Source organism: Notolepis coatsorum (genome assembly GCF_963971535.1).
Source record: "Notolepis coatsorum genome assembly, chromosome: 7".
Lineage (NCBI taxonomy): Eukaryota > Metazoa > Chordata > Actinopteri > Aulopiformes > Paralepididae > Notolepis > Notolepis coatsorum.
Window position 1 is genome coordinate 117,005,920 of NC_140171.1, and position 24,794 is coordinate 117,030,713.

At 45.2% G+C, this 24,794-nt stretch overlaps 1 protein-coding gene across 2 annotated transcripts in view; it reads right to left on the bottom strand.

Annotated features, from left to right (window-relative positions):
- Positions 1–2,214: 2,214 nt before the first annotated feature.
- card14 (caspase recruitment domain family, member 14) overlaps positions 2,215–24,794 on the bottom strand; it is a 46,955-nt gene continuing 24,375 nt past the window's right edge. Inside the window, exons 13-20 of one of the 2 annotated variants that reach the window (XM_084318043.1) lie at positions 23,329–23,455; positions 21,032–21,272; positions 20,532–20,592; positions 20,060–20,177; positions 14,760–14,924; positions 13,507–13,625; positions 12,169–12,284; positions 2,215–3,794 (exon numbers count right to left, since the gene is read on the bottom strand). In XM_084318043.1, coding sequence (XP_084174169.1) covers positions 3,587–3,794; positions 12,169–12,284; positions 13,507–13,625; positions 14,760–14,924; positions 20,060–20,177; positions 20,532–20,592; positions 21,032–21,272; positions 23,329–23,455 — 1,155 coding nt within the window. In that variant the 3' untranslated portion in view covers positions 2,215–3,586. Of the gene's footprint in view, positions 3,795–12,168; positions 12,285–13,506; positions 13,626–14,759; positions 14,925–20,059; positions 20,178–20,531; positions 20,593–21,031; positions 21,273–23,328; positions 23,456–24,794 lie in introns of those variants that run through there. The other variant, XR_014619871.1, reaches the window with a different exon arrangement.

Consider the following 24,794-nt stretch of genomic DNA (forward strand, 5'->3'; position numbering starts at 1 on the left):
TAATCGTCTTTTACTGGAATATTCCAGAACGTTGATATTTGTCGGCCTATTTATGAATCGTTTTCAAATAAACGCTAGATGATCAATATTATAGGTACACGCACGCCCATTCGAGCCGCGCGCTGATAATAGCCGATTTCATTTCCTCATGGATTTTACAGTGAAACCGAGAGCACATTTCACAAAACAGCTTATATCTTCATCAAAACGAGTCTGATTATCCTAACACTGATAACATAGATTCCTTACCTGACATCAGATGGTATCCAACTGGTATATTCCAATTCCTGATCACCATTCGAAAAAATCGATAAGTGTATAGATCTAACGTGTATACAGTAGAACTCATGATCCGCGGCGCTCAGAGGATCCATAATGAACTCTGGTAACCCCGGCTGCATCAGTGGACTGGAAAATGTGGAGTACAGGATTTTTTCCCCCATCCATTTTCATTGAGTCCATTCCAAAATCCCTGATGTCATCTGGGAGACGATAGGGGGCGCTTTTTTCCACATCTGATCGCCGGCGGCTCTTGGGTAGGCTAGGGTAGGCTCGCGTGATGCAATATGATTTCAGATCGCTAAAAAATAAAATAAAAATCAGAGAAATCTCGTGAGTGGCTTTCAACGTAACTATTATAAATCCGAGAAAACTTGTGAGTGGCAATCAAAGTGTTAACAGAGACTGCAGACCGTATGTTTACAGGAAGAGCGTTCCTCAATGTCTGAGTGTTCAAAGGAAGCATCACCTTTTGTTTTAATTGAGAGTGAGGAGTGAAGAACAACCAGTGAGCCCTGGTCAGAAGACCTAAATTACCTACTGGTGATATAGACGGTTTCACTGGAATTCTGTTGCTATGGAACTGCTTGGACCCAAGTATATTTCCTGTCAATTATTGCATTAGCAAACATTGCAACAGGAAATAAACTTGGGTCCATTTAAATTGTTTATGTTGTCAACTTGAAACAGTCTATAAGGATGGAGCAGCTCACATATGACTCAATTATGTGAAAACCTTAAAGGAACATGCCAACATTATGGGTGTGTTTACTGTTTTCTCCAGAGTCAAGACAAGAAGATAAATACCAAAGGGACCCAATACATTGAGCAACCGTGGAACCACGCTATCTGAAGCAATTATAAGAACCTCAGTCTTATCTGCTGTAAAAAAAAAAGTTGTTCCAGTCCTTTAATGGCAGTCAGACAATTGTGCAAAACAGACTGATTGATTGATTTTATTGTGGATTAGAGACATCATCCAAGGGATAAAAACATGATAAAATGTAAGCACGTATTTCCATCATGGTCCCTGGTATTAAAAAACAGGACATACATCAACATAAAACAACATCATAAAACATTAAGATACAATATGCATATACAGTTGAAGATAAAATAATAATAAATAAATATGCTACCCTCTCTTTCCTATGCCGATGATCGTACATGTTTTTTTTAACTGAACTGCAGCTGAGTAAAGGAAGGTCTGCTGGCCATACTAAATGAGTTTAAATCTAAATGCAACTATGTTTGTGTCTCTACCTCTGGTTTCATGGCTATGGTTGTTTTTTACATATTGAAAGTAATTTTGAAGGTAGCTTGGCACCTCCCCTTTATAAATTCTATATACTAGGCATAGCTTTATCCAGGGGTGTAGCTCCAGATTCTGGGCCCCATGAAAGAATGTATTTGTAGGCCCCCAGTGAATGCGAGCGATTTTTTTTGTGCCATTTTCTTATTGATGAAAACGCATAATATGGTTTTTACCTATACATTCGGATCAGCAGTTCAGCACCTGCACTGTTGGCGGGTGAGCCTAGTAAAGGATGTCGCATTGCGTTCATCTTCAATGAATGGACCAATGCAATAGTCTACCAAAGCCCCCCCTCTCTCTATATATATCTCACACACACACACACACACACACACACACACACACACACACACACACACACACACACACACACACACACACACACACACACACACACACACACACACACACACACACACACACACACACACACACACACACACACACACACACACACTTCAGAAACAAACATAGTATCAATGAGAGCATCAATAATACACCTGAGTGATGTCTAGTAAAAAAAAATAAAAATAAAAATAATGTTTGGGCCCCCCCCCCAGTGCTGGGCCCTTGGAATCATCCTAAGCTACCCCCCCCCCCCCCCAGCTACGCCCCTGGCTTTATCATTGATACTCTTTTGTCCACCCTGAGCCACCCCAGGCTGTTGAAGTGGGGCTGGTCTTAAGTGAGTACGAGTGGGGAGCTGCAGGACTATCCTAACTAGCTTGTTCTGGGCAGTTTGAAGTCTATTTCTCAAGTTGCTGGGGGCACTGTCATACCATGACAAGGCAAGCATAGTCAAAATGACACTGAACCAGTGCCCCTGCAAGTGCTCTAAGAGCTTTCCTGTCCAGGTATTTTGAGTTTCTAGCTAGGAATTTTATTCTGTTGTTGACCTTGGCTATTACTTTTTTCGCCATGCTTTCCCCTAAAGTACACCCTAGATACACCACTGATTTGGTACTGGTGACCTTCCTGTGTTTTCTGTTTCCTTGTGGTAGAAAATAAAATGGATTCTGTTTTACCTAAAATGGAGAGACAGCCGGTTTTCTGAAAGCCACTGACTGACATTCCCTAACTCCATGCTAAGTCTGCTTTCAATATCCGTTTTGTTTTTATTTGACACCATGAGAGCCGAATCATCCGCGTAGAGCAGGAGATCACATGACAGTTAATCAGTCTCAGCAGGCTTACAAGATACATACAGCTGAATATCATTAGATGATCATTAATATCATCATCATAACAGTGATATGAGATACCTTTAGAATTGCTAATAATGACATAAGGGAAGCATATACATAGCAAACTATGTATATGTATATGTATATGTATATGTATATGTATATGTATATGTATATGTATACTATTTATAGTATAGGACCCAAGACAGAACCCTGAGGCACACCACAGGCAAGAGCAGCAATTTCAGACATGTAGGGATCAAGTAACAGAAAAACCCGAGAGATAGGAAGAGAACCAGTCCAAGCCTCTCAGTCAGGATTCTGTGATCTATATCATCCAAAGCTGTGCATCATTATGTCAGTGAAGACTCTGAGAAGAGCTGTCTAAGTGGAATGCTTCTGACGTAAACCAGATTGGAATCTTGTGCGACTTGCACATAAAACCAAAGAGTTGCGGACATCCGCAAGATTTAGAGACTCTACATGCACCTGGAAAACTTAAACTGCACATACGAGTGGTTACTAACAGCCGTTTATTAAAACAGTTGATCTGACTGGTCAGTTAGACAGGCTTTCCTCAAAACAGATGGGAAAAAGCCCTGCACGTTCTGTTGCGCTGTTAACAATGCTGAGCGACGTGGATCGTTCACAAGCATAAAGCCGTACTCATATTGGTATCATAGATACATACACAGAAATGTTTACACTTGTAAAGCTGATTCTTTCATCTATTCTATTAGATTCTTCCTCAACGTCTCATCATGTTGACAAATTTGAACGCCGTTCTATTCTCTTCTTCTCTACTTTTCTACCAGAGGTCAGGTTCAACCCACACTATCTTCTTCTGCTCCTCCCAGATGAGCGTGCGCAGGCTGGTGAGCAGCGCGGTGTGGTCACACCAGGAGCCCGGCGCCATGCTGCGACACAGGCAGGCCAGCTTGTCCAGCAGGGGCTCCTCGTTCTCCGAGCACGCCAGCAACTGCTCCTCGGACCAGCCGTGACGCTGCAGCTTGGACCTGGGCCGGGAGGGAAGGGAGGTCAGAGGTCAGAGTGAGGGAAGGGTGAACGGAAAACAATGGGAAGTTCAACATGAAAACGGTGGCGACGGGACCGTGCGCGAATGTTTTGATAGCTGATGAGCAGTGTTGGGACTAACGCGTTACAAAGTAACACCGTTACTTTTGGCGGTAACTAGTAATCTAATGCATTACTTTTGAAATTCAGTAATGCCGTTAGCGTTACTGAATGGTTCGTTACTGCGTTATTTTTATGTAGATTGATAGCGAGCGGTAGTGATCCAGCGTAGTCCTCCTGACTCCTGTCTGTGTGTCACTCACCTGTGGGGACACGCTGTGCTGTGGCCGTGTTTTGTTTACTATAGTCCTCCTGACTGTCATGGCAGCGCCCAGCTACTCGCGTTTGTACACATGGATATTCTCACTATTTCTCTTTTGTCAAGCACAAAGAAAATAACGTTTTAGTTAAATGTCATTTGTGTTTCAACGAAGCTAGTAGCGGAGTCTAACGTTAACGACCAGGACTCATCTGAAGCCACTCGCTTTCAGGGATCTACAGTAGTTAGCATGATACCAGGCGACACACAGCAAATGGGACGGAACACTTTTTCCAACTACTTGGAGAGAGAATATACAACATGGAAATGAGATAAAGAAAATGTTTGAGGGGCTGGACTAACGTTACATCTCGACCACCTTTGGTGAGTGCAGTGATGTGAATGCAAATGAATGGAAACTCAAGTTGATCAACGGATTTTTACTGTACGAATCTGCCAGGGAATCTCATCAATACTATAATCAAACAATATAAATATAGTCCTTTCATGCACAATTGATATCTTAACTATTCTAACGTTGCAATGCACGATTGATATCTTAAACAACGTTGCAAGACGTTTATAATGAAACGCTCCAGCGACATCAAGGTTGTTCCTTCAACCTAAGCGGCGATACAATTAGGCACGGCGCATTTCTTATTACGTCGGGATTCGGGACAACATTTGTGTTTGTGTCAGATTTGTGTTTGTATAGACCACATTGCTTAGCAGAGTTCAGTGATGTGAATGGAAACTGTCAAGTTGATCAACCGATTTTGAGTATCTGTAAGGGCATGGGAGCAATATTTTTTTTTTTTTTAGTAACTAAATAGTTACTTTTCACAGTAACGCATTACTTTTGGGTGTGAGTAACTAGTAAAGTAACGGAGTTACTTTTGAAATGAAGTAACTAGTAAAGTAACTGAGTTACTATTTTTCAGTAACTAGCACAACACTGCTGATCAGGTCTCAGATCAGAGATCGGAGTCAGGTGGAGTGAGGAGAACTATTTATCACATTGATTGCGGTGGGCCATGTTGCCGGATTTGCGGTTTCCCCGCTCAATTGAATAAGCTTAGCTTCCCTCTACTCCTTTTTTGGACATGTCTGCTAACCAAACACATTGCTCTTGACCTTTTGTTTATAATTCTTTCTTTTTTTCTTTTTTTTATGTTTTTCTTTTAATGTTTTTTTAATTTGTTGCTATGATTGTTTGGTTCGACGGAACAAGATATCGTGAGTTGTTTGGAGAAATATGGAGAATAACATGTCCAAAAATTAACTTTTTCATTCATTCATTCAATAAACTTTTCATTCATTCAATTGGTCTGGTTTGGCTTGCATTGCGCAGGGGAAAATGGGCTTGGGCGGGTGGACAGAATTTGGGCTGGTTTCCACAAGTTGGGCGTGTTTTTAAATTATATTACTCTCTCTCTCTCTCTTTCGTACATGTGTGTGTGTGTGAGGGGGGGGGGGGTACACTTCAATTTCACATCCTACTTTCAAGGTTTGTGTTGTAGTTCACGAAATTAGGTAAAACCTATTATTTTTGGTATTTGAGCTGTCCCTTTATTTTGAGGGCAGAGGGCAGATGGTTATCTAATTTTATTGTTGCATTGTGGGTATTCGGTTGCAACACGGAGAGACCTAGGTTACGGCAATGGGCCCTAGCCTACATCTCTGTAGAATGGCACGCTAACAGAGTATTTATACAGGAGAGTAGACAAAACAATAAAACAAGAGGAGCATTGACGTACATAATATGAATTATAGATATGATGTACAGAGATATCTGGATAGTGATGTATACTTATGAGACAGCTGTGTGTGTGTGCATGTGTGGACAAGTTGATGTGTAGAGAGAGAGAGAGAGAGCGAGAGGGGGGTAGTGTGTGTAGTTAGATAGTGAAGGCTATGCGTATGCGATTGTGTGTGTGTGTGTGTGTGTGTGTGTGTGTGTGTGTGTGTGTGTGTGTGTGTGTGTGTGTGTGTGTGTGTGTGTGTGTGTGTGTGTGTGTGTGTGTGTGTGTGTGTGTGTGTGTGTGTGATTAAGTAATAGTAAGAGAGACAGAGACCACCAGAAGACGTTAATGTCGAGTGGGACCGATGGTGGACCCAGTGGTGGAAGAAGTACACAGTTCCTTTACTTAAGTAAAAGTAGAGAAGTATTTGCTATTGAATGCACTTAAGTATCTATCTAAGTAAAAGTATACATTTGTGTATCCATTGACCTCTATAGGTATGTGGTCCAGTTATGCTGCTCTGATTAAAGGTTATGTTAAAGTGGTATGTGGTCCAGTTATAAATCGTATAGCTTTACGTTCTGCTCTTAGTGGAACTATCCCTTTAATCCATTCTAATAATGAAAAAACTCTCTCCACATGTACACCCCTATTCACCTCCGCCTGGCCACACCCACATCCACTCCTATATAAAAGCGGGGTCGTGGCCACACAATCAGCTCCTTCCCTACTTTCACAACCGAGAAGTTTGTGTATACACCACTTTAGTTTAGTGCTAAAAGTAGTTTGTTGGAAAGGAGCTACGTTGACATTGTATCTTTGTTTTTTCTCTCTCGCTAATTTTCGGGAAAACAAAGAGATAATGTCTTCACCGTCGGAGGGTCTAGACGACTACAACTCTACCCTCCACCAGCGCTTCACTGTTGCGGCGTCCTCCGTGCGTCGTGGGGCGTTCCTGGCTCCATGGTTGTGGCAGGCAGGTGCGCCTGAGCGGCGCCCGGAGGGGAGTGTGCTTCGCCGAGGGGCCGTTGAGCTCCCATCTCCTGTGAGGTGGCTGAGTTCCGGCCCTGGTTTTCCCGCCAGAGGGCAGTCGGCCGATAGGCGGACAGTTCCTCTGGTGGCCGAGGATTTGCGTCGCAGACTCTTCGCCTCGGCTCGTTCTCGTCGTAGGACGGCGAACAGCGGGGGTGAACGGCCTAGTGGCAGTGTTGTGCTGGATCCGAGCGAGAGTTCCCTCGCCTCTTCTCCATATCCGATGGAGACTGAGGATTACATGGAGGGGGCAGGGGCTCTCTTGTTCGAAGGCCCAGCGGAGACGAGACACTCTCCCCTTCAGGGAGTGGCAGAGAGTGCTACGTCTCCCTGGGGACCCTCGTACTCTGGGACTGGGTTAAAATCGCCACCCCGGAGACGAGATGCCCAGCTATCTGCCGTGTCGGACGATGGCTCCCGGTGCAGCCTCCCGTACGCGAGGGACGCAAGTGACGTGGAAGAAGGTATGCAAGGGGAGTTGCTTGCCTTGTTCCCCAAGCTCATGGCGGCCGCCGCAGCCGCCAATGGCGTGGCGTTGCCGCAGCCACTGCCGGCACCTGTTCCCGATGACATGATAGGTCATCTCTGGCAACGCCGTCCTGTGAGGGAGGCGGGCGTTGTCTGCCCATTCTTCCCATCGATGGAGGCTTACGTAGCGCAGGGACAGGTAATATCCCGCATCGTCGGCCTTACCCCCTCCTACGTGCTAGTCACGCGGGTGGTGGGTTTGGTTGAGGGGCTAAAGGACCGGGTGCCTCGACTTGATAGCCCGATGGCATCCATCCTTTGCCCCGAGATGGTGTGGGAGCCATTACTGAAGCCAGTTCCCCAGGGGAAATCGGCTAGGCAGTTGGCTTCATGGAGTGACCAGGTGTACATCGCCTCGACACAGCCTGACTGCAACCTCCAACATTGCGCAGCTGGCGCACTACATGTCAGGGCTGATGGCGGGCGGGGCGGTACTGGATGACTGTCAACGGTACCTCGACGCCCAGGTGGCTGGAGCCATCCTGCATCTGACTCAGCTGCAGGCGATAGCTGCCGGGAAGGAGCGCGCCCTGGCCACTCTCATCCAGCGCCACCTTTGGCTGGAGCAGGCGGAGGTGCCCCCCTCTCCGATGCTGGACTTTTCGGGTCGGCTATGCAGCAGATGACTCCAACCCCACTTTCCCCGACCCGATGCCATCGGCAGAGGTCTGCGGCCGTCGCCACCGTCACCACCGCCGCTGCTGGGCCTTCTAGGAAGAAGGCCAGGAGTGGAGGAAGTACCACTACCGCTGCAGCCAGTCGTCCTGTGCCCGGAGGGAACGGTAGGGATCGCCAGGAGGCTCCTCAGCACCGTCCCTCCGGGCCGGCTTCCCGTGGGGGCAAACAGCGTTCTGCATGCGGCAGGCGACGCTAGTGACTCTCCTGTTTGCCCCCGCCCTCCCCCCCCAAATATGATTTTTGTTATTAAATAAAGGGTCCCTCCTGGTGAGGGACTGTTTTTTGTTACAAGATGTGTGTTGATTCACTATATATTTGGGGATACGGTGTAAACCTTCAGCTACTGCTGGGGTTGCGCTCTTGCTTAGGGAGTGGTGCAGTTTTCTCTGAAAATAGTTTTGGTCGCTATTATGTATGACTTAGCAAGGCCTGTAGCTAGCACTTGGTCGAGGACTTATGTCTTCTCTCGTCATAAAAGACGGTGTTCTTCTTGCAGTAGTAAGAGTGAACTTTTGCCTTTTTTATTGTGTAAAGAGGGTTGTGTGTGTGTTCGTGTTTTTATGTTTAAGTAAATGTGGCATTGAGTCCACAACTGGGTTGGGTGTTAGCCTGCAGAAGTTGTACATATATAGCTCTTGTACCAAGGTCCTTTGGCCCCTCTCTTTGGCTGTTGTTTTTTCTTTACTTTAGGGTAAAGGTATAAAAATTCAGGTGGCAAGTTTCGCACATAAGCCTGAGCCGTGTAGTTTTTTTGCACAAACAAGGTTATCGTCTGTGGCTGGTGTGCAGAATGTGAAGCTATTACCCTAACAGGTATTTGCGCTTTCATGTAGCGTGCTACAACTGGTGTCATGGCTCTGCTTTGTTGTTGCATTGTATCAGGGGTGAGGGGTCATAAGGGGTGGACTAATAAACCCCTCCCCCCCTTTACTGATTGGCCAGGAGGTTGGGCCTCCTGCCTGTCAGTCTCCCTGTTGGGCTGAGGGGTCAGCGCGTCACAGGGAGGGGGAAGGGGGGGGGGGGGTTCCCTGGTTCCACTCCATATTAGGATGGGTGGGTCACGGGATTTCCCCGGCCATGGAATACGTCACTAGGCGCGTTTTTCCTATTGGCCATGAGACATCCGTGAGTTTTCAGGCTCTGTGCTGCAGACCGCTGTCATTGTCAAAGTTGGGTGATGCGATGCATTCGAGGACTGTTTGTTTTCTGCTCTGCTCTGTTGGTCACTTGGCCCAATTATTACATATATCTTTTTCAATTGTTACTCACGTAGAGGTCTCTCTGTCGGAACTTCTGTCTTCCCCTCTTATATAAAGAGCAGAATTGACAGGGTTTACCCTCAGACGCGTTATATGAGACCTGTGTCTGTGTCTTATAGGCCGGCTTCCTGCTGCTCGTCCCAGACAGCATGGAGGAAACGTTGTCTGGTGTTTCTTATTAGAATTCGCCGTCGATGTGTTTCGGGCTCTCGACGTGCATATAGCGCTGGCCCTGGGTGCTTTCAATGTGGAACCACTTTATGGGCTGGCGCGCCTTGGTTGCCCAATTCATAGAAACAGCGTTTTTTATGCGGGCGACTGGGAAGGAGATTTTTATCTCTACAGAGCGCCAGTGCACTAGGTTAGACTCGGCGGCTCACGTGCATCTCCGGGGGGAGATGACGGAGTAGATCAAAACATTGGCGGAGGGGTCTCACGCCCATGAGGTGGGCCACCAGGAGCAGTGCGTTCGCGTACTGACCGTCTTGGTGGCGCCCTCTGTGATGTTTTGGATCGACACGCGTACCTGCCCCTTAGGACTGGGGATGGCGGTGTGACTAGGACACGGGACTGGTTCTGGTCGTGCCGGACCAGGTCAGTTTAACCCTGTTGCCCACTGGGGCACAGATCTGCTGTTCTGGTACCCCGAAGGACTTTGTGCTTTTCCGGGGGGAAAATGCTGGGCCGGGTCGGGCCGGGCGTTGCGGGGATTGATGTCATGGATGTGTGTGTTGTATGTATGCCACCACGAGTTGCCCTTAACAGTGACGTGCTTGGTCCATACTGTGTTGTACCTTGCGCTGTGTTAGGGGGCTTGGTCCTTCTCCATTTGTTTCACCCCTCCCTCCCTGCTAGAACGGGGATGGGAGGGGGCTGTCGGGGAGGTTGCTGTCAACTCCTCTAGGCATCCCTGTGTAGGTCCCGGTCCGCCAGGCCCAGGTCCGAACTCGTTCTCGTCGACCTGTTGGCCTGGGTTAACCCTTTGAAGGCTGAAACACTTGTACTGCTTGTATAGCCTGTGTATACGCGCAGTTATGTTTCTGAGTTTTCTTTGTGGGTTAAGGGAACAACCGCCTCCTGTTAAACTAAACATAGGGGGGTGGTTGGTTCCCCGGTGTGTTGGTAGCAGAGTAGACTCTCGGGTTGAGGCCAGGCCTGACCCCGTCTGCCCGAGAGTATGCCCCTGCATCTTTCATGACGTCTGCCAATTGTGTCAGCCTCTTCTTTGAACCTTGAACCCGCTGGATTGAGAATTGGCGGGGCCGGGTTTGTGGAGGTTGTGACATAGTGCACAGCATACCGAACACCCCTTCCACCGGGATACTGTTTTTGCAGTAGACCCTTTAGGCGCCTGTCTAGTCCGCAGTGCTCCGGGCACAGGTCGAGTTCTGCTCTTGGGGCCTGTTGCCTGGATTGAGGGATCAACCTCCTTGGAGGGTTGTCTCCCTGGCACGCCGACTGGCCCCACAGTATTGTGGGGGGGTAGCCTCTTTGAAAAAGAGCGCTTCAGAGCGACGTGCCAAGGGGGGAAGGGCCTTCACTTGATTTAGGCCCTGTCCGATACGCTGGTGATGTGGGGGGTGGTGACCGTCTGGTGGGGTCTCGATGCCGCAGCCTCGTTGGCCTCACCAGGCCCCTTCTTCAGGGGGTCCTAGTCCTTGGGTTGTGGCCTAGGGCTGGGACCTCCTCCGCGCTCCGCTGCTACGGCCTTGCCACAGGGTTTGGCTTTTTTTAACCCCCGACCCCGTGATATTGGGGGCTGTGACGTTTTTTTTTGCTTCACGTCCATTCCCTGGTGGCATGTGTGATGCGCGCTCGAGTGGTCGCGGGCCATTCTAAACAAAGGTAAGTCCCACGGTCTGCTCACCCTGTGCGTTTGAGGTGCTAAACCCTCTTCGCACAGTCGGATCCGATCTCCCTCCCATCCTCCACTAGGGGGGGCCGGGGGGCTCGGATCCTCTCCGGCTGATGGTTGTAGGGGGCCTCAGCGGGTACATCTGTCTAGCTTTTCGCTCTGCTCAGCTCCTGTGTTCCACTAAGAGCAGAGCGTAAAGCTATACGATTTATAACGTGGGGTTATTCTATAACCCTAGTTATATGAGAATAGCGAGCGCTCTGCTCTGACTCACTGAGGACCCCACGGTCTTCTCCTCTGGTGGTGAAAGACTTGGGAAGGAGCTGATTGTGTGGCCACGACCCCGCTTATATAGGAGCGGATGTGAGTGTGGCCAGGCGGAGGTGAATAGGGGTGTACATGTGGAGAACGTTTTTTCATTATTAGAATGGATTAAAGGGATAGTTCCACTAAGAGCAGAGCGCTCGCTATACTCATATAACTAGGGTTATAGAATAACCCCACGTTATGCTGCTCTGATTAAAGGTTATGTTAAAGTGGTATGTGGTCCAGTTATGCTGCTCTGATTAAGTCCTCTTGACGTTGACAGGCTTAAAATGTGAAAGTATATAATCTTCATAAATTTTTTATTTAGTATATATTGTGTTCTTTATGCAAAATCCTTTTCTTGGGTTCAGATAAATGAAGTAGAGTAAAAAGTACAATATTACCCTTGAAATGTAGTGGAGTAAAGTTCCATAAAATGAAAATACTCACATAAAGTACAAATAGCTCGACATTTTACTTAAGTACAGTACTTGAGTAAAAATACTTACATGAAACAAGACAAAACAAAATACAGTAATAATAACAATAAACAGGACTTCACAGGACATAGCAATAATAATAATAACAACAATAATGACAATAGAAATAACAAAAGTAATAGAGAAGGGCTCTTTTCTCTTGAAGAGAGAGAATTACCTGAGTTTGCGTGCGCTGCCTTTAGACTGACCGATGAAGATGATGATGGGGAAGATCTCCGCTCTGTGCAGACGGCGCACACAGTCCAGCCCTAGAGGCAAGATGCAGTGCGTCCCCTGTGGAGGGAGGGATGAAGTGGGGGGGGGGGGGGGGGGGGACAGATGGGGCAGAAAGAGGAAGGAGATGTTATTAATTGACCTACAGTATCTCAAACCCCGCCCTCTTTCTTTCTTGATCTGTGATTGGAGGATCAAGAAAGAGGGGCAGGGTTTGAGATCGGTCAACTTAGAACGCTATAGACGACCGCAACACTTCCGGTATTCTGAAATCATGGGAGAGAGAGCAGGGGGAGAAAATGAATGAATGTGGATGAGAGCCTTGACATTAAGTGGTTGTAGCTACGGCTGTGGGGGTGCTGGAGAAATGATACAATAGACTTGTATACGCCTGAGTCTCCTGAACACGGAGAGACCAGTCCCAAGTCAATCAGCACTTTCTCGGCCGAGCTACTGTAGTCACTTTTCCGCACCTACATGGACAATCTGGGCGAGTTCGGGAGTAGGTGCGGAAAAGTGACTATAGCTCGGCAGAGAAAGTGTCGATTGACTGGGACTAGTCTCTCCGTGTTCAGGAGACTCAGGCGTATAAAAAGGTATATTGGATCATGTCTCCTGCACCCCCACAGCCGTAGCTACAACCACTTAATGTCAAGGCTCTCATCCACATTCATTCATTTTCTCCCCCCGCTCTCTCTCCCATGAGCTCAATGTAACGTGGAAGTACAGTGGTCTATCCCATTCTGTCGACAAAGACAAGAAGGTTTTGTTTTCAAGCGCCAGGCGGATGGACACCATAGTAGTAACAAAGTATCAACGTTTATTTAATTTAGTTCATATCCTCACTAAATAAAAGGCGGTCTTGAAACTGATAAGAATGAGTGAATGTGCAAAATTACAGTACGACTGCTTACATTTACATTTAGTCATTTAGCTGACGCTTTTATCCAAAGCGACTTACAAGTTCTGTACGACAAGTCATTAGGAAGGGCACAACTCTATCAGCTGAGTAACAATGTCCAGTGTTGAGTGCATCAAATTGCTTACTGCTGGTTTCAATAGTACAGTAGAATGAATGGCTGCATTACTATTGGAACTTTTCGAGCACAACCCAAAGTGCTTTACAATGGAATGACTGCATGCATTTCCTAAACGCTACATCTGTACGTAGTGCAGCGATAGAGCAGCCGGGTGTCTCTGAACAAAGGGCATTATTGTCCGACTGGCTACTCTCTGCACTGTGATCACTGCGATTGTGTGTGAACCGCTGAAGGGGGCTGACCTGTTTCATGATTTTCTCCACACTCTGCAGGGTGTAACAGTGGTGTTCTCCCTGATCACTCTGCTCCAGAACCTCAGATTTCTGCTGCCTGGCTGCATGCTCACTGGAGCTCAACACCTCTGGACGAAAGAGGGGGGAGGGTGGATTAAGAGGTAAGGATTAGGAATTACTAATCCTTACCTCTACTATTATTAGGAATACACCAACAGCACCAATTTTATTTATTTTTCACTGCAGATACTGTACCGATTCTGAGTCTGAACCTTGTATCAGCCGATACCCGGTATAGATCCTTTAAAGTATCAGCCAATACCGAGTACACATCCTTTAAGTATCAGCCAATACCCAGTACAGATCCTTTAAGTATCAGCCAATACCCAGTACACATCCTTTAAGTATCAGCCAATACCCAGTACAGATCCTTTAAGTATCAGCCAATACCCGCCGATACATGCAGCACTTAGATCTTAGTATTGCTCTGACACCGATATGTGTTTACATCATCATCATCATCATCATCATCATCATCATCATCATGGCAGCATGGTCCTCTTTCTGTACTTATACAGCTGCATATAATTAATATACATGTAACTCTGTATGATAACATGTACATTAATGCTTTATATACCGTATATATATATATATATATATATATATATATATATATATATATATATATATATATATATATATATATATATATATATATATATATTTATTCTTACCGTATATATATTTATCCACATATACATTTAGTCATTTAGCTGACGCTTTTATCCAAAGCGACTTACAAGTTCTGTACGACAAGGCATCAGGAAGAGCACAACTCAGGAAGGGCACAACTCAACACATCTGTCATACCTGCATATAAATCCTTTTTACATATCGGTAGATACTATATCTATATCTGTACATATCCCTTACCTAGTCTTACTAGTTACACTGCTGGCCAGTATGACTACTACCATAGTGTCTTTATACCTGTATCACTGTACATATTAATACTACAACTCTGTACATACATCCGATTAGCACTATACACAGTAGTACTAATTTATATATTATTTATATAAATGTATATGTTTAATCACCTGTACATTATATATTACTATTGCACTTTACTGTTACATTTGCACTCTGGTTGGACGACAAACTTTTTTTCATTGTACTGTACTTATGCTGTATGACGACAATCTTTGAATCTAATCAAATCTAAAAATGTAATAATAAAGCATGTCAGCGCTCCTCACCAGGCTGGCAGAGCTGAAAGCCCTGCCACTCTGCCAGCTTCTTGTCCAGGACCCGTCCCAGGATGGTGGGCAGCACCAGGACCGGCCTGCAGATGGGGGGGTAGTGGGGGGTGACCAGAGTGTAAGGCATTAGGGTCACCCATCCTCTGGGCGAGCATGTGTCACCTGGAGGCACAATCATAAAATCAACTTTAGTCATGTGTACCAGGTAGTAACAGAGTGGATTAGGGAAATACTGTACAGTATTAATGTGTTAAAATGGTGTTACAAATAAACATTAGAAACATCACAAGATTAAAACATTTCCAAAAACATTACAAAAGAGCCTATAAAAGCAAATGTTCCATAGACAATGAATGGGGATGACTTTTTGAGGCCATAACATGTTTGTGTGAGCTCTTATGGTGTTCAAATACAACGCAAAGCAGAATGTAGAGGCTGCAAGAACGCATACAAAGTCAGTTGAAAGATGCAAACAGACGCAGCTTTGCTCCAGGTGAAAATATTTCAAGTTGAGCGAGGCGATATCAAGCAAATATAGGTTTATCTTAACCATGAATATGAAATAGATTGCTATGAATGCTCTGTGACATATATATCGATGGCTGAAACGCAAAAGGATACCCAGTACAATACACTGCTTTTGGCTTTTGGAAAATATCTTGCAGACAGACTGAATAGGTGCAGATAGGATGTTTCTCATCATCCAAAATGAAATCAGAAAATCAGAAATTTAGCAGATAGGAGGTTTTGTGTTTCAGCCATCGATATATTGATTAGGTTACATTTAGAAATGGTCTTGTTTTTGTAAAGGTCAAGAATGCCACTGTTGAGACCAAACACACTAGCATGTCTAGTTATCAACTGTCAAACTAACGTGAGTAAAGCAAGACAATATTTATCTTTGTAAAGGTACAATTTCTCTTTTTTATCTGAACGTACTGTAACACCCAAAGGTTTTAATTCTCGTTCAGACCTTCTGGCTAGAATATGCTAGAATATAAACTTGATTTGGGGGCGCGCTTCCCGAAAGAAACCACGCTGCAGTCTATCAGCTCCCTCACCTCTGGGCGCACTCGCTTCTGATGGTCTCATGGCAGTGTTCATTTCGCAATATTTTTTGTTTGTTTTAGTCTTAGTCATGTCTCAAATGCTCTTTTTCGTTTTCGTCATATTTAGACACCTTTATCTATTTTTCGTTTAGTCAAGTTTTAGTCAACTACAGGTCTGAGCATTTTAGTTTTAGTCTTTTTTGTTTAGTCTCGCCACTCAGTTACAGCCTCATAAGTTGGCGTGAGCTCTTTTTTTTTGTTTTTTTTTTGTTTTTAAATCTTTTTCCCCCTCCATTTTCCTCCGATTTTCTCCCATCCCAATGTTAGTCGTTATGCCAATTCCCAATCCCCTTCCTGGTCGCTGCGCACTTACCCCCCACAGTCGGTCTGGGAGAGTGGAGGCTATCACGTGCTTCCTCCGACACACGTCCAGCCAATCAACCGCTTCTTTTCACCTGGCAGCGCGGATTCTCATTGAGAGGGCGTAGCGTGTGGAAGGATCACACTATCCCACTCAAGTCCTATCCGTGCTTAGCAGGCGCCCCGACCGAACTGTAGGAGTCGCTGTTTACAACGACCCGGACCCACCCCGCCAGCTTCTCCCACCCTCTAATACTGCCAATTGTATTAGTGTGAACGGCCAGCCAAGCTGGTGACAACCCCGGAGCTGTGAGCTGGATTCGAACAGGCGAATCTAGCCGCTCCGGGGTTTGGTGACGAACGCAATCTCCGTCACGCCACCTGACCGCCCGGCGTGAGCTTTTTCTAAACGAAAACAAGCTAACGTTAGTGCTAGCTGGTTCAACTTATGTAAGCTATTTAATGTGTATTGTGGTGGATCAACTTAATTCACCCACGGAACTATGTGTTGGGGATAAGGGTTCCGCACAGACAATATTGTTTGTTACTTTCCTGTTGGCTAGCTGTTAGCTAGCTAGTAAACAGAGTGTTGACGTTGAAGTTGATGTTGAATAAACGTTTAGCGCTGTCTTTCGACACCCCACCTCCGACTCCAATTCTTCGGCGCTACACTATGTTATTATTGATGCTGACGTTATTAGGTGGAGTTGCACGCCCTCTTGGGGTTTTGTTTTGGGGAAGAGTGGGGTGTGCGCCTGTGACAGGTCTGTTGTTGTGGAGTGGAAAGAGGAAGAAGGTGAATAAAACCGCTATGTTGATGACCAGATATCAATTCTCCCGTGATTTTATTTGACTATAATTTGAAAGTATAGGCGGACTATACCTCGGTTACATTGGTTACACCGAGACCCAGTTGCCCCGCCATTGTTCCATTAAACCCATGCCGTGTGCAGTTACTGCTATCTAGAATGCTGGCTAAGAACAAATAATGCGGGTGAGGAAATTATTCAAAGCGTTTGTGCTGCACATAACAGGAAACGGAAATGCTGCACTAATAATAACATGAATTATTCTAAAAGTTATAATTATTTTTGTCTCGTCTTAAAATGAAGAGAGATTTCGGCAAGATTTTATTTTGTAAACTACATTTTGTGTTGTAGTTTTTAGTCAACAACATTGCATGAATCATTTAGTCACGTTAGTGTCACATGATCTCCATTAACGTGACGTCTCGTTGTCGTCAGGGGAAAAAGCTTTGTTGACGACCATATTTAGTAATCATTTTCGTTGACTAAATTAACACTGCCTCACGGTCCACCATCCCACTTCTGACACCAAAGTAGCGAATTCAGGGGGCAGCCAGGAATCGAATCCAGGTAGCCCAGACCACAGGCGACAGTCAACGAAAGGGCTAGCGAGACTAGGCATCCGTGATCGTTACAAGCCCCATTTGTTGTCTCTATGGAGCAACCTTAGAGTGTGCTACTGGAGCGCCACCATCGCAGCTTTTTAAAATGCCCAGCAGAGCTGAAACAGCTCATGTGCCAAGTAACAAGCACCTGGAGGTTACCACCTAGCCCTGTCACTCCCCAGGACTATAACACCTGAAGGTTACCACCTAGCCCTGTCACTCCCCAGGACTATAACACATAAAGGTTACCACCATGCCATGTCACTCCCCAGGACTATAACACCTGAAGGTTACCACCTAGCCCTGTCACTCCCCAGGACTATAACACCTGGAGGTTACCACCTAGCCCTGTCACTCCCCAGGACTATAACACATGAAGGTTACCACTTACCACCAAGCCCTGTCACTCCCCAGGACTATAACACCTGAAGGTTACCACCTAGCCCGGTCACTCCCCAGGACTATAACACCTGGAGGTTACCACCTAGCCCTGTCACTCCCCAGGACTATAACACCTGAAGGTTACCACCTAGCCCTGTCACTCCCCAGGACTATAACACCTGGAGGTTACCACCTAGCCCTGTCACTCCCCAGGACTATAACACCTAAAGGTTACCACCTAGCCCTGTCACTCCCCAGGACTATAACACCTGAAGGTTACCACCTAGCCCTGTCACTCCCCAGGACTATAACACCTGAAGGTTACCACCTAGCCCGGTCACTCCCCAGGACTATAACACCTGAATGTTACCACCTAGCCCTGTCACTCCCCAGGACTATAACACCTGAAGGTTACCACCTAGCCCGGTCACTCCCCAGGACTATAACACCTGGAGGTTACCACCTAGCCCTGTCACTCCCCAGGACTATAACACCTGAAGGTTACCACCTAGCCAGGTCACTCCCCAGGACTATAACACCTGGAGGTTACCACCTAGCCCTGTCACTCCCCAGGACTATAACACCTGGAGGTTACCACCTAGCCCGGTCACTCCCCAGGACTATAACACCTGGAGGTTACCACCTAGCCCTGTCACTCCCCAGGACTATAACACCTGAAGGTTACCACCTAGCCAGGTCACTCCCCAGGACTATAACACCTGGAGGTTACCACCTAGCCCTGTCACTCCCCAGGACTATAACACCTGGAGGTTACCACCAAGCCACACCCTGTCACTCCCTAGGACTATAACACCTGGAGGTTACCACCTAGCCCTGTCACTCCCCAGGACTATAACACCTGAAGGTTACCACCTAGCCAGGTCACTCCCCAGGACTATAACACCTGGAGGTTACCACCTAGCCCTGTCACTCCCCAGGACTATAACACCTGGAGGTTACCACCTAGCCCTGTCACTCCCCAGGACTATAACACCTGGAGGTTACCACCAAGCCACACCCTGTCACTCCCTAGGACTATAACATCTGAAGGTTACCACCTAGCCCTGTCACTCCCCAGGATTAACACCAAAAGCCTTGACAGGAGCTTTCTTCACTCTGCTATAACAACATGGAACAGCCTGTCCCACACTATTGTTGGAAACATCACATCAAGCTGTGTTGATGAAGAGTCTGAACAAACACCTCCTCAGCAGAGACTGCAGTCCTAAAGCAGTGGTTCCCAAAGTCGGGGTCACGACCCAAAGGTGGGCCGCGAGCAGCCACGGGAGGGCAGAGAGATGATAAAAAAAAAATAAAAATCAAAAAAAAAAAAAAAACAAGGCCACTGAACTTAGAAGCAGGCCAGGACAGTGTTTCTAGTTGTATTCTAAAATTCTATTCTATTCTATTCTAAAATGTGACTATATGGTTTTATATTAACTTAATAAATAAACAAAAACGAAAAATCTACTTATTTCAATGAACATTTCAAACTAAATAACAGATTATGCACATAAAACGCTGAAAACAACCGAAGCAATAATAGTATTTTAATGAGGCTATTATTATTATCATTATTATTTTGCAACAAGTTAGCCCTCTCATAAATAGCACATATAAATGAATAACTAACTTGAACTAACTTAATAGGATTGAAGTGATATTTGGCTTAAAAAATCGGTCGCCTGGCAAAAAAAAAGAAGAAAAAAAGCCTGACGATGTGCATTGGGCCGCGGCTCTCTGACGCCTAATTTTCTGGGTCCCGGCCTGAAAAGTTTGGGAACCCCTGTCCTAAAGGACCCTCACACACACAGTAATCACCTTCACAGCAGTATATTCCTGAGTAGCTTGTATTGGAAAGGGAATGGTTACAGGATGACCCTGTTTGTGTATGTGTATGTGTGTGTGTGTGTGTGTGTGTGTGTGTGTGTGTGTGTGTGCGTGTGTGTGTGTGTGTGTGTGTGTGTGTGTGTGTGTGTGTGTGTGTGTGTGTGTGTGTGTGTGTGTGTGTGTGTGTGTGTGTGTGTGTGTGTGTGTGTGTGTGTGTGTGTGTGTGTGTGTGTGTGTGTGTGTGTGTGTGTGTGCGCGTGTCCTACCTGGCCCTGTACTCAGCTTGGTCTTACTGTCCTTCTCCACACTGATCCAGAGAGGGTTCCTCCCCTGACGTCCGGTGCTGACGATCCTCACCACCTGCTTCTTCTCCCGGGCTACTACCTGGGGGGGGGGGGGGTCCGAGAGTGATGAGTACAGAGATCCCTGATCACAGAGATCACTGATCACAGAGATCACTGATCACAGAGATCCCTGATCACAGAGATCACTGATCACAGAGATGTTGAAGAATGACTCCAGACTAGAGGCCCCTGAAGAAAACACAATTAAAAACACGACTAACAAATAAAAGATGTGTAGCTTATTGTATACAAACAAAGAATCATAATTGTGATCACATTGTGAGAGTTTGTCTCTTATTAAATTAATAAATGCTGAAAAAGCCCCTCCCATCAAAGTTCACAAGAGCAAAACAACAAACAAACAAAAGAAATGGGTAATAATGATTCTTCTTACTTTTTTGGTCTTGGATTGGAAGTTCATGTCCTCAATTGCTCTGATCAGCAGGCGCTGTGCCCTGTGACACGGGTAAACCAACGACCAAGATATTATTCAGACCACACAAACCTAATACGCTCATTAGAAGATCAACGCTTGACAGCAGAGTCTACAGCTCTCGTACATCCATTGGCCCACAGCTCTCGCGCCTCATCTTTGACACGATTCAGCCATGTATGTAAATAATGTAATGTGAGCTATGTAATGGCTGCATTTATATAGCAGCTTTTATTCAAAGCGCTTTACAATTTGTTCCTCACATTTACCCATTCACTCACACATTCACACACTGACCGCAGAGGCGATGCGAGGTGCCAACCCGCACATCGGGAGCAATTAGGGGTTAAGTGTCTTGCTCATGGAAACTTCATCACGCTGCCCCGGGAGTAGCGGGAATCGAACCAGGAACCTCCGCATTACCAGACGACTGCTCTACCTCCTCCCTGTGTGCCACTGACCTGTAGTAGTTGGGCACGGTGCCGCTCTGCAGGTCCAGCAGCTGGCAGGGGTGCACGTGGCTGGCGCTCCAGGTGCCCTCGGCGCTGCCGGGCCTGGTGTTGGTGACGTGGAGGATGTCGTTACAGGACACGGCCAGCGGCCCGCCGGAGCCCCCGGGGAGAGGCACGTTGACGCGCACGTAGAAGGAGTCGCCAGACGCCGCCTCGCCGCTCTGGAGCTGCTGCAGGAGCTTCTCGTAGGCTGAGGGAGAGATGACTGCTAACCAGGAGCTGTAGGCCTCGAGTCCGAGTCCTGGACTGATTTTCAGGACTCGTCGTGACTCGGACTTGGACTCAAGCATTGACTGCATTTGGACTCGGAAGGTGCAGACTCGGACTTGTTAATTGATAAATACAGTTATTTAAAAAATAAAATATTTGTATGGGCCCTAATAATTTGGCATAAGAAATTGATGGCATTTGTTTGGCTATTGTGTCACAAGGTAAATAAACTCCCTTTGAAATGGTGACCGCTGTGTTATTTCTGTTTAATGTAGACCTTGTTTTATTTGTATGTCAGCTCTTTGACTGCCAGAGTGGAGGTGACTCAACCTTGATGACTCAGACTCGGACTAGGGTAATGGGGACTCGACTCGGACTCGACTCAGGCTCTTTTTTGGTGACTCAGACTTGGACTCGGACTCGAACACTGGGGACTCGAGACCCGACTCGGACTCGAGATGTTGCGACTCGACTACAACACTGCGACTAACTAGGAGTTGTTGACATGTATGCTCCTCCCAGTCACATGTGATTCAGCCACTATGAAGCCCTATATAGATCACATGACATTACTACTACATGCATGTTCTGATGGAGGCTGACTTTGATGTGAGTGCTGCCATACATCCTTGAATGTTGTTTTTTGAAGGTTACTACTAGCGTTATGGAATATCTTACACATTTTATATTATATGATACACCTCATGTGTCATATAATATCAAATAAAGACATGTTTTACATGTTCATGTTCTGTATTCTCTAGGTTCCCCTTAAACAGGCCTGTTGAAATTAAATCAGACATTTGTCGGGAGTTTTTCCATTGGACTTTTTTCAAGAATCCAGTTGGTTTATAACGAATTTCTAATTTGATTTATGTAGAGAAGAACATAGCCACTTCCTTATACCAACCCAGACACACCAGCACAAAAAGAAACAAACACCTATCAACGTTTCCTAACCCTTTCACTACCACACTACAGAAGGTTAACCTTTCACTACCACACTACAGACGGTTAACCATCTGTAGTGTGTTAGTGAAAGGGTTAACCTTCTGTGGTGTGGTTGTGAAAGGGTTAACCCTTTGGTAGTGTGGCAGTGAAAGGGTTAAGAATTCACATCCCTTTTCTAGATTGATCTGGACTCTTAATCCTCACATGCTGCCGGGGTCACATTCTGACATATTTCACAGAGAGAGAGAGGAGAGAGTGTCGGTGACTCTCTGGTGATCCCTGAGAGAACCAGTTTCTCCTTCCCGTAGCCATATGGCCTCATTTCAACACAGCTCAGTCATCTTCATTACTCTGTTGTCATCAGAGCCAAGAGCACAGTGGCTCGGTGCTATATATAGTACAGGCGCTGTTTCTCATGACTTTGTGTTTGGATGTGTATTTGTGTATATGTGTGTGTGTGTGTGTGTGTGTGTGTGTGTGTGTGTGTGTGTGTGTGTGTGTGTGTGTGTGTGTGTGTGTGTGTGTGTGTGTGTGTGTGTGTGTGTGTGTGTAGGTGCGTGTAGGTGTGTGTAGGTGTGTGTGTGTGTGTGTGTGTGTGTGTGTGTGTGTGTGTGTGTGTGTGTGTGTGTGTGTGTGTGTGTGTGTGTGTGTTTGTGTCCCGATTCTGCAAATTAAACAGATTGATGGCAAAGTATAAAATCTGGAAATTGCATCTGTGTTAAATGGCGTGTAGCCGCTATATATATAGACAGATAAATGGAACAAGAGCACGAACACCACCCCTGGTGCTGGTGAGTCCATGCACTGAACAGTAATGAGTCTATGTTATGTCAAAAGATTGTGAAAAGGATTAAAGAGATGTGTACAAATGTGTAGCGTTGAGGGCACTTGGGTGCAAAGAGGTCGGGTTAGTGCTTTGGGTGCAGAGTGCTCAAAGCGTGAGCTTCCCATAGGTAGGAAACAATGAGAAAGTAGAGCAGTTGCTTTTTTTTTACCACGGCCCCCTAACACGTCACATGGATAAAAGCAGTTTCAGAATGGGACGTCATCACGTATCGTAACGGAAGGTTCACAGCGGAACGTACCATCTTGGCGGGGTCGTAGGGAGAGGTGGCAGAGGCCCGTGACTTGAGCCAGGGCCCACAGAGCCTCCTCTAAGGTGGAGTCCTCCAGCACCATCCTCAAGGCCTGCTGGGCCTCTTCGTACTTCACCTGAAACCAGTGTTGAGGCTCATTACTCAAAGAATCTCTCTAAAAACTGATTTTATATGTCTGCACTTTATGTGCTCATTTTATGCCTGTCTCTTCTCTGTTGTGAAGCACTTTGTGCTGCAATTTTTGTATGAAAGGTGCTATACAAATAAGGTTTATTATTATTATTATTATTATTATTATTATTATTATTATTATTATTATTATTATTATTATTATTATTATTATTATTATTATTATTATTATTATTATTATTATTATTATTATTATTATTATTATTATTATTATTATTATTATTATTATTATTATTATTATTATTATTATTATTATTATTGTTACACACCCCCAGGATTGGCAATTACTTATTTCTTACTTTAACATTTCTGTACAACAGCCTGTGCAAAGTTGAAGGATCATATTAGGGTAATTAAATAATACGCTACACTTCATGAGGCCTTCAAACCAGATGCACAAATCATTGATTTCAACCAGCTTGATCTCGCTTAAAATATGTAAATAAAGTACTTATCGACCACAGGAAAAAAGGTACATATTGTATGTTATGTTTTGCCATAAGTAATATATTGACGTATTTAGCAATGAGTACATATATTCAGTTGTGGAAGTACACAGTTCCTTTACTTAAGTAAAAGTAGAAATACCCAGATAACTGAGTACTCAAAGTCAAAGTAAAAGTCCTCCATTCAAATTCTACTTAAGTGAAAGTAGAGAAGTATTTGTTATTGAAGTATCTAAAGTAAATGTATGCATTCTACATGACGTTTGTGTTTTTTTTTTTTTAATTTTAACAAATGTTTTTTATTTCCCAGAATACACGTTTGTGTATTCCAGTGCTTGGGAGCATTCAAACCTCGATCCATTGAACTATATAGGTTATGTTAAAGGTATCTGGTCCAGTTATGCTGCTCTGATTAAAGGTTGTGTTAAAGCGGTATGTGGTCCTGTTATTCTGCTCTGATGAAAGGTTATGTTAAAGTAGTATGTGGTCCAGTTATGCTGCTCTGATTAAAGGTTATGTTAAAGTGGTACTGTATGTGGTCCAGTTATGCTGCTCTGATTATGTCCTCTTGAAGTTGACAGGCTTCAAATGTGAAAGTACATAATCTTAATACATTTTTGCCATGTTTTCTATGCAAACAATTTTTCTTCAAAGTAACTAGTAACCGATGGGTTCAGATAAATGTAGTGGAGTAAAAAGTACAATATTTACTTTGAAATCTAGTGGAGTAAAAGTAGAAAGTTCCCTAAAAGAGAAATACTCACGTAAAGTACAAGTAGCTCAAAATTGTACTTAAGTACAGTACTTGAGTAAAAGTAT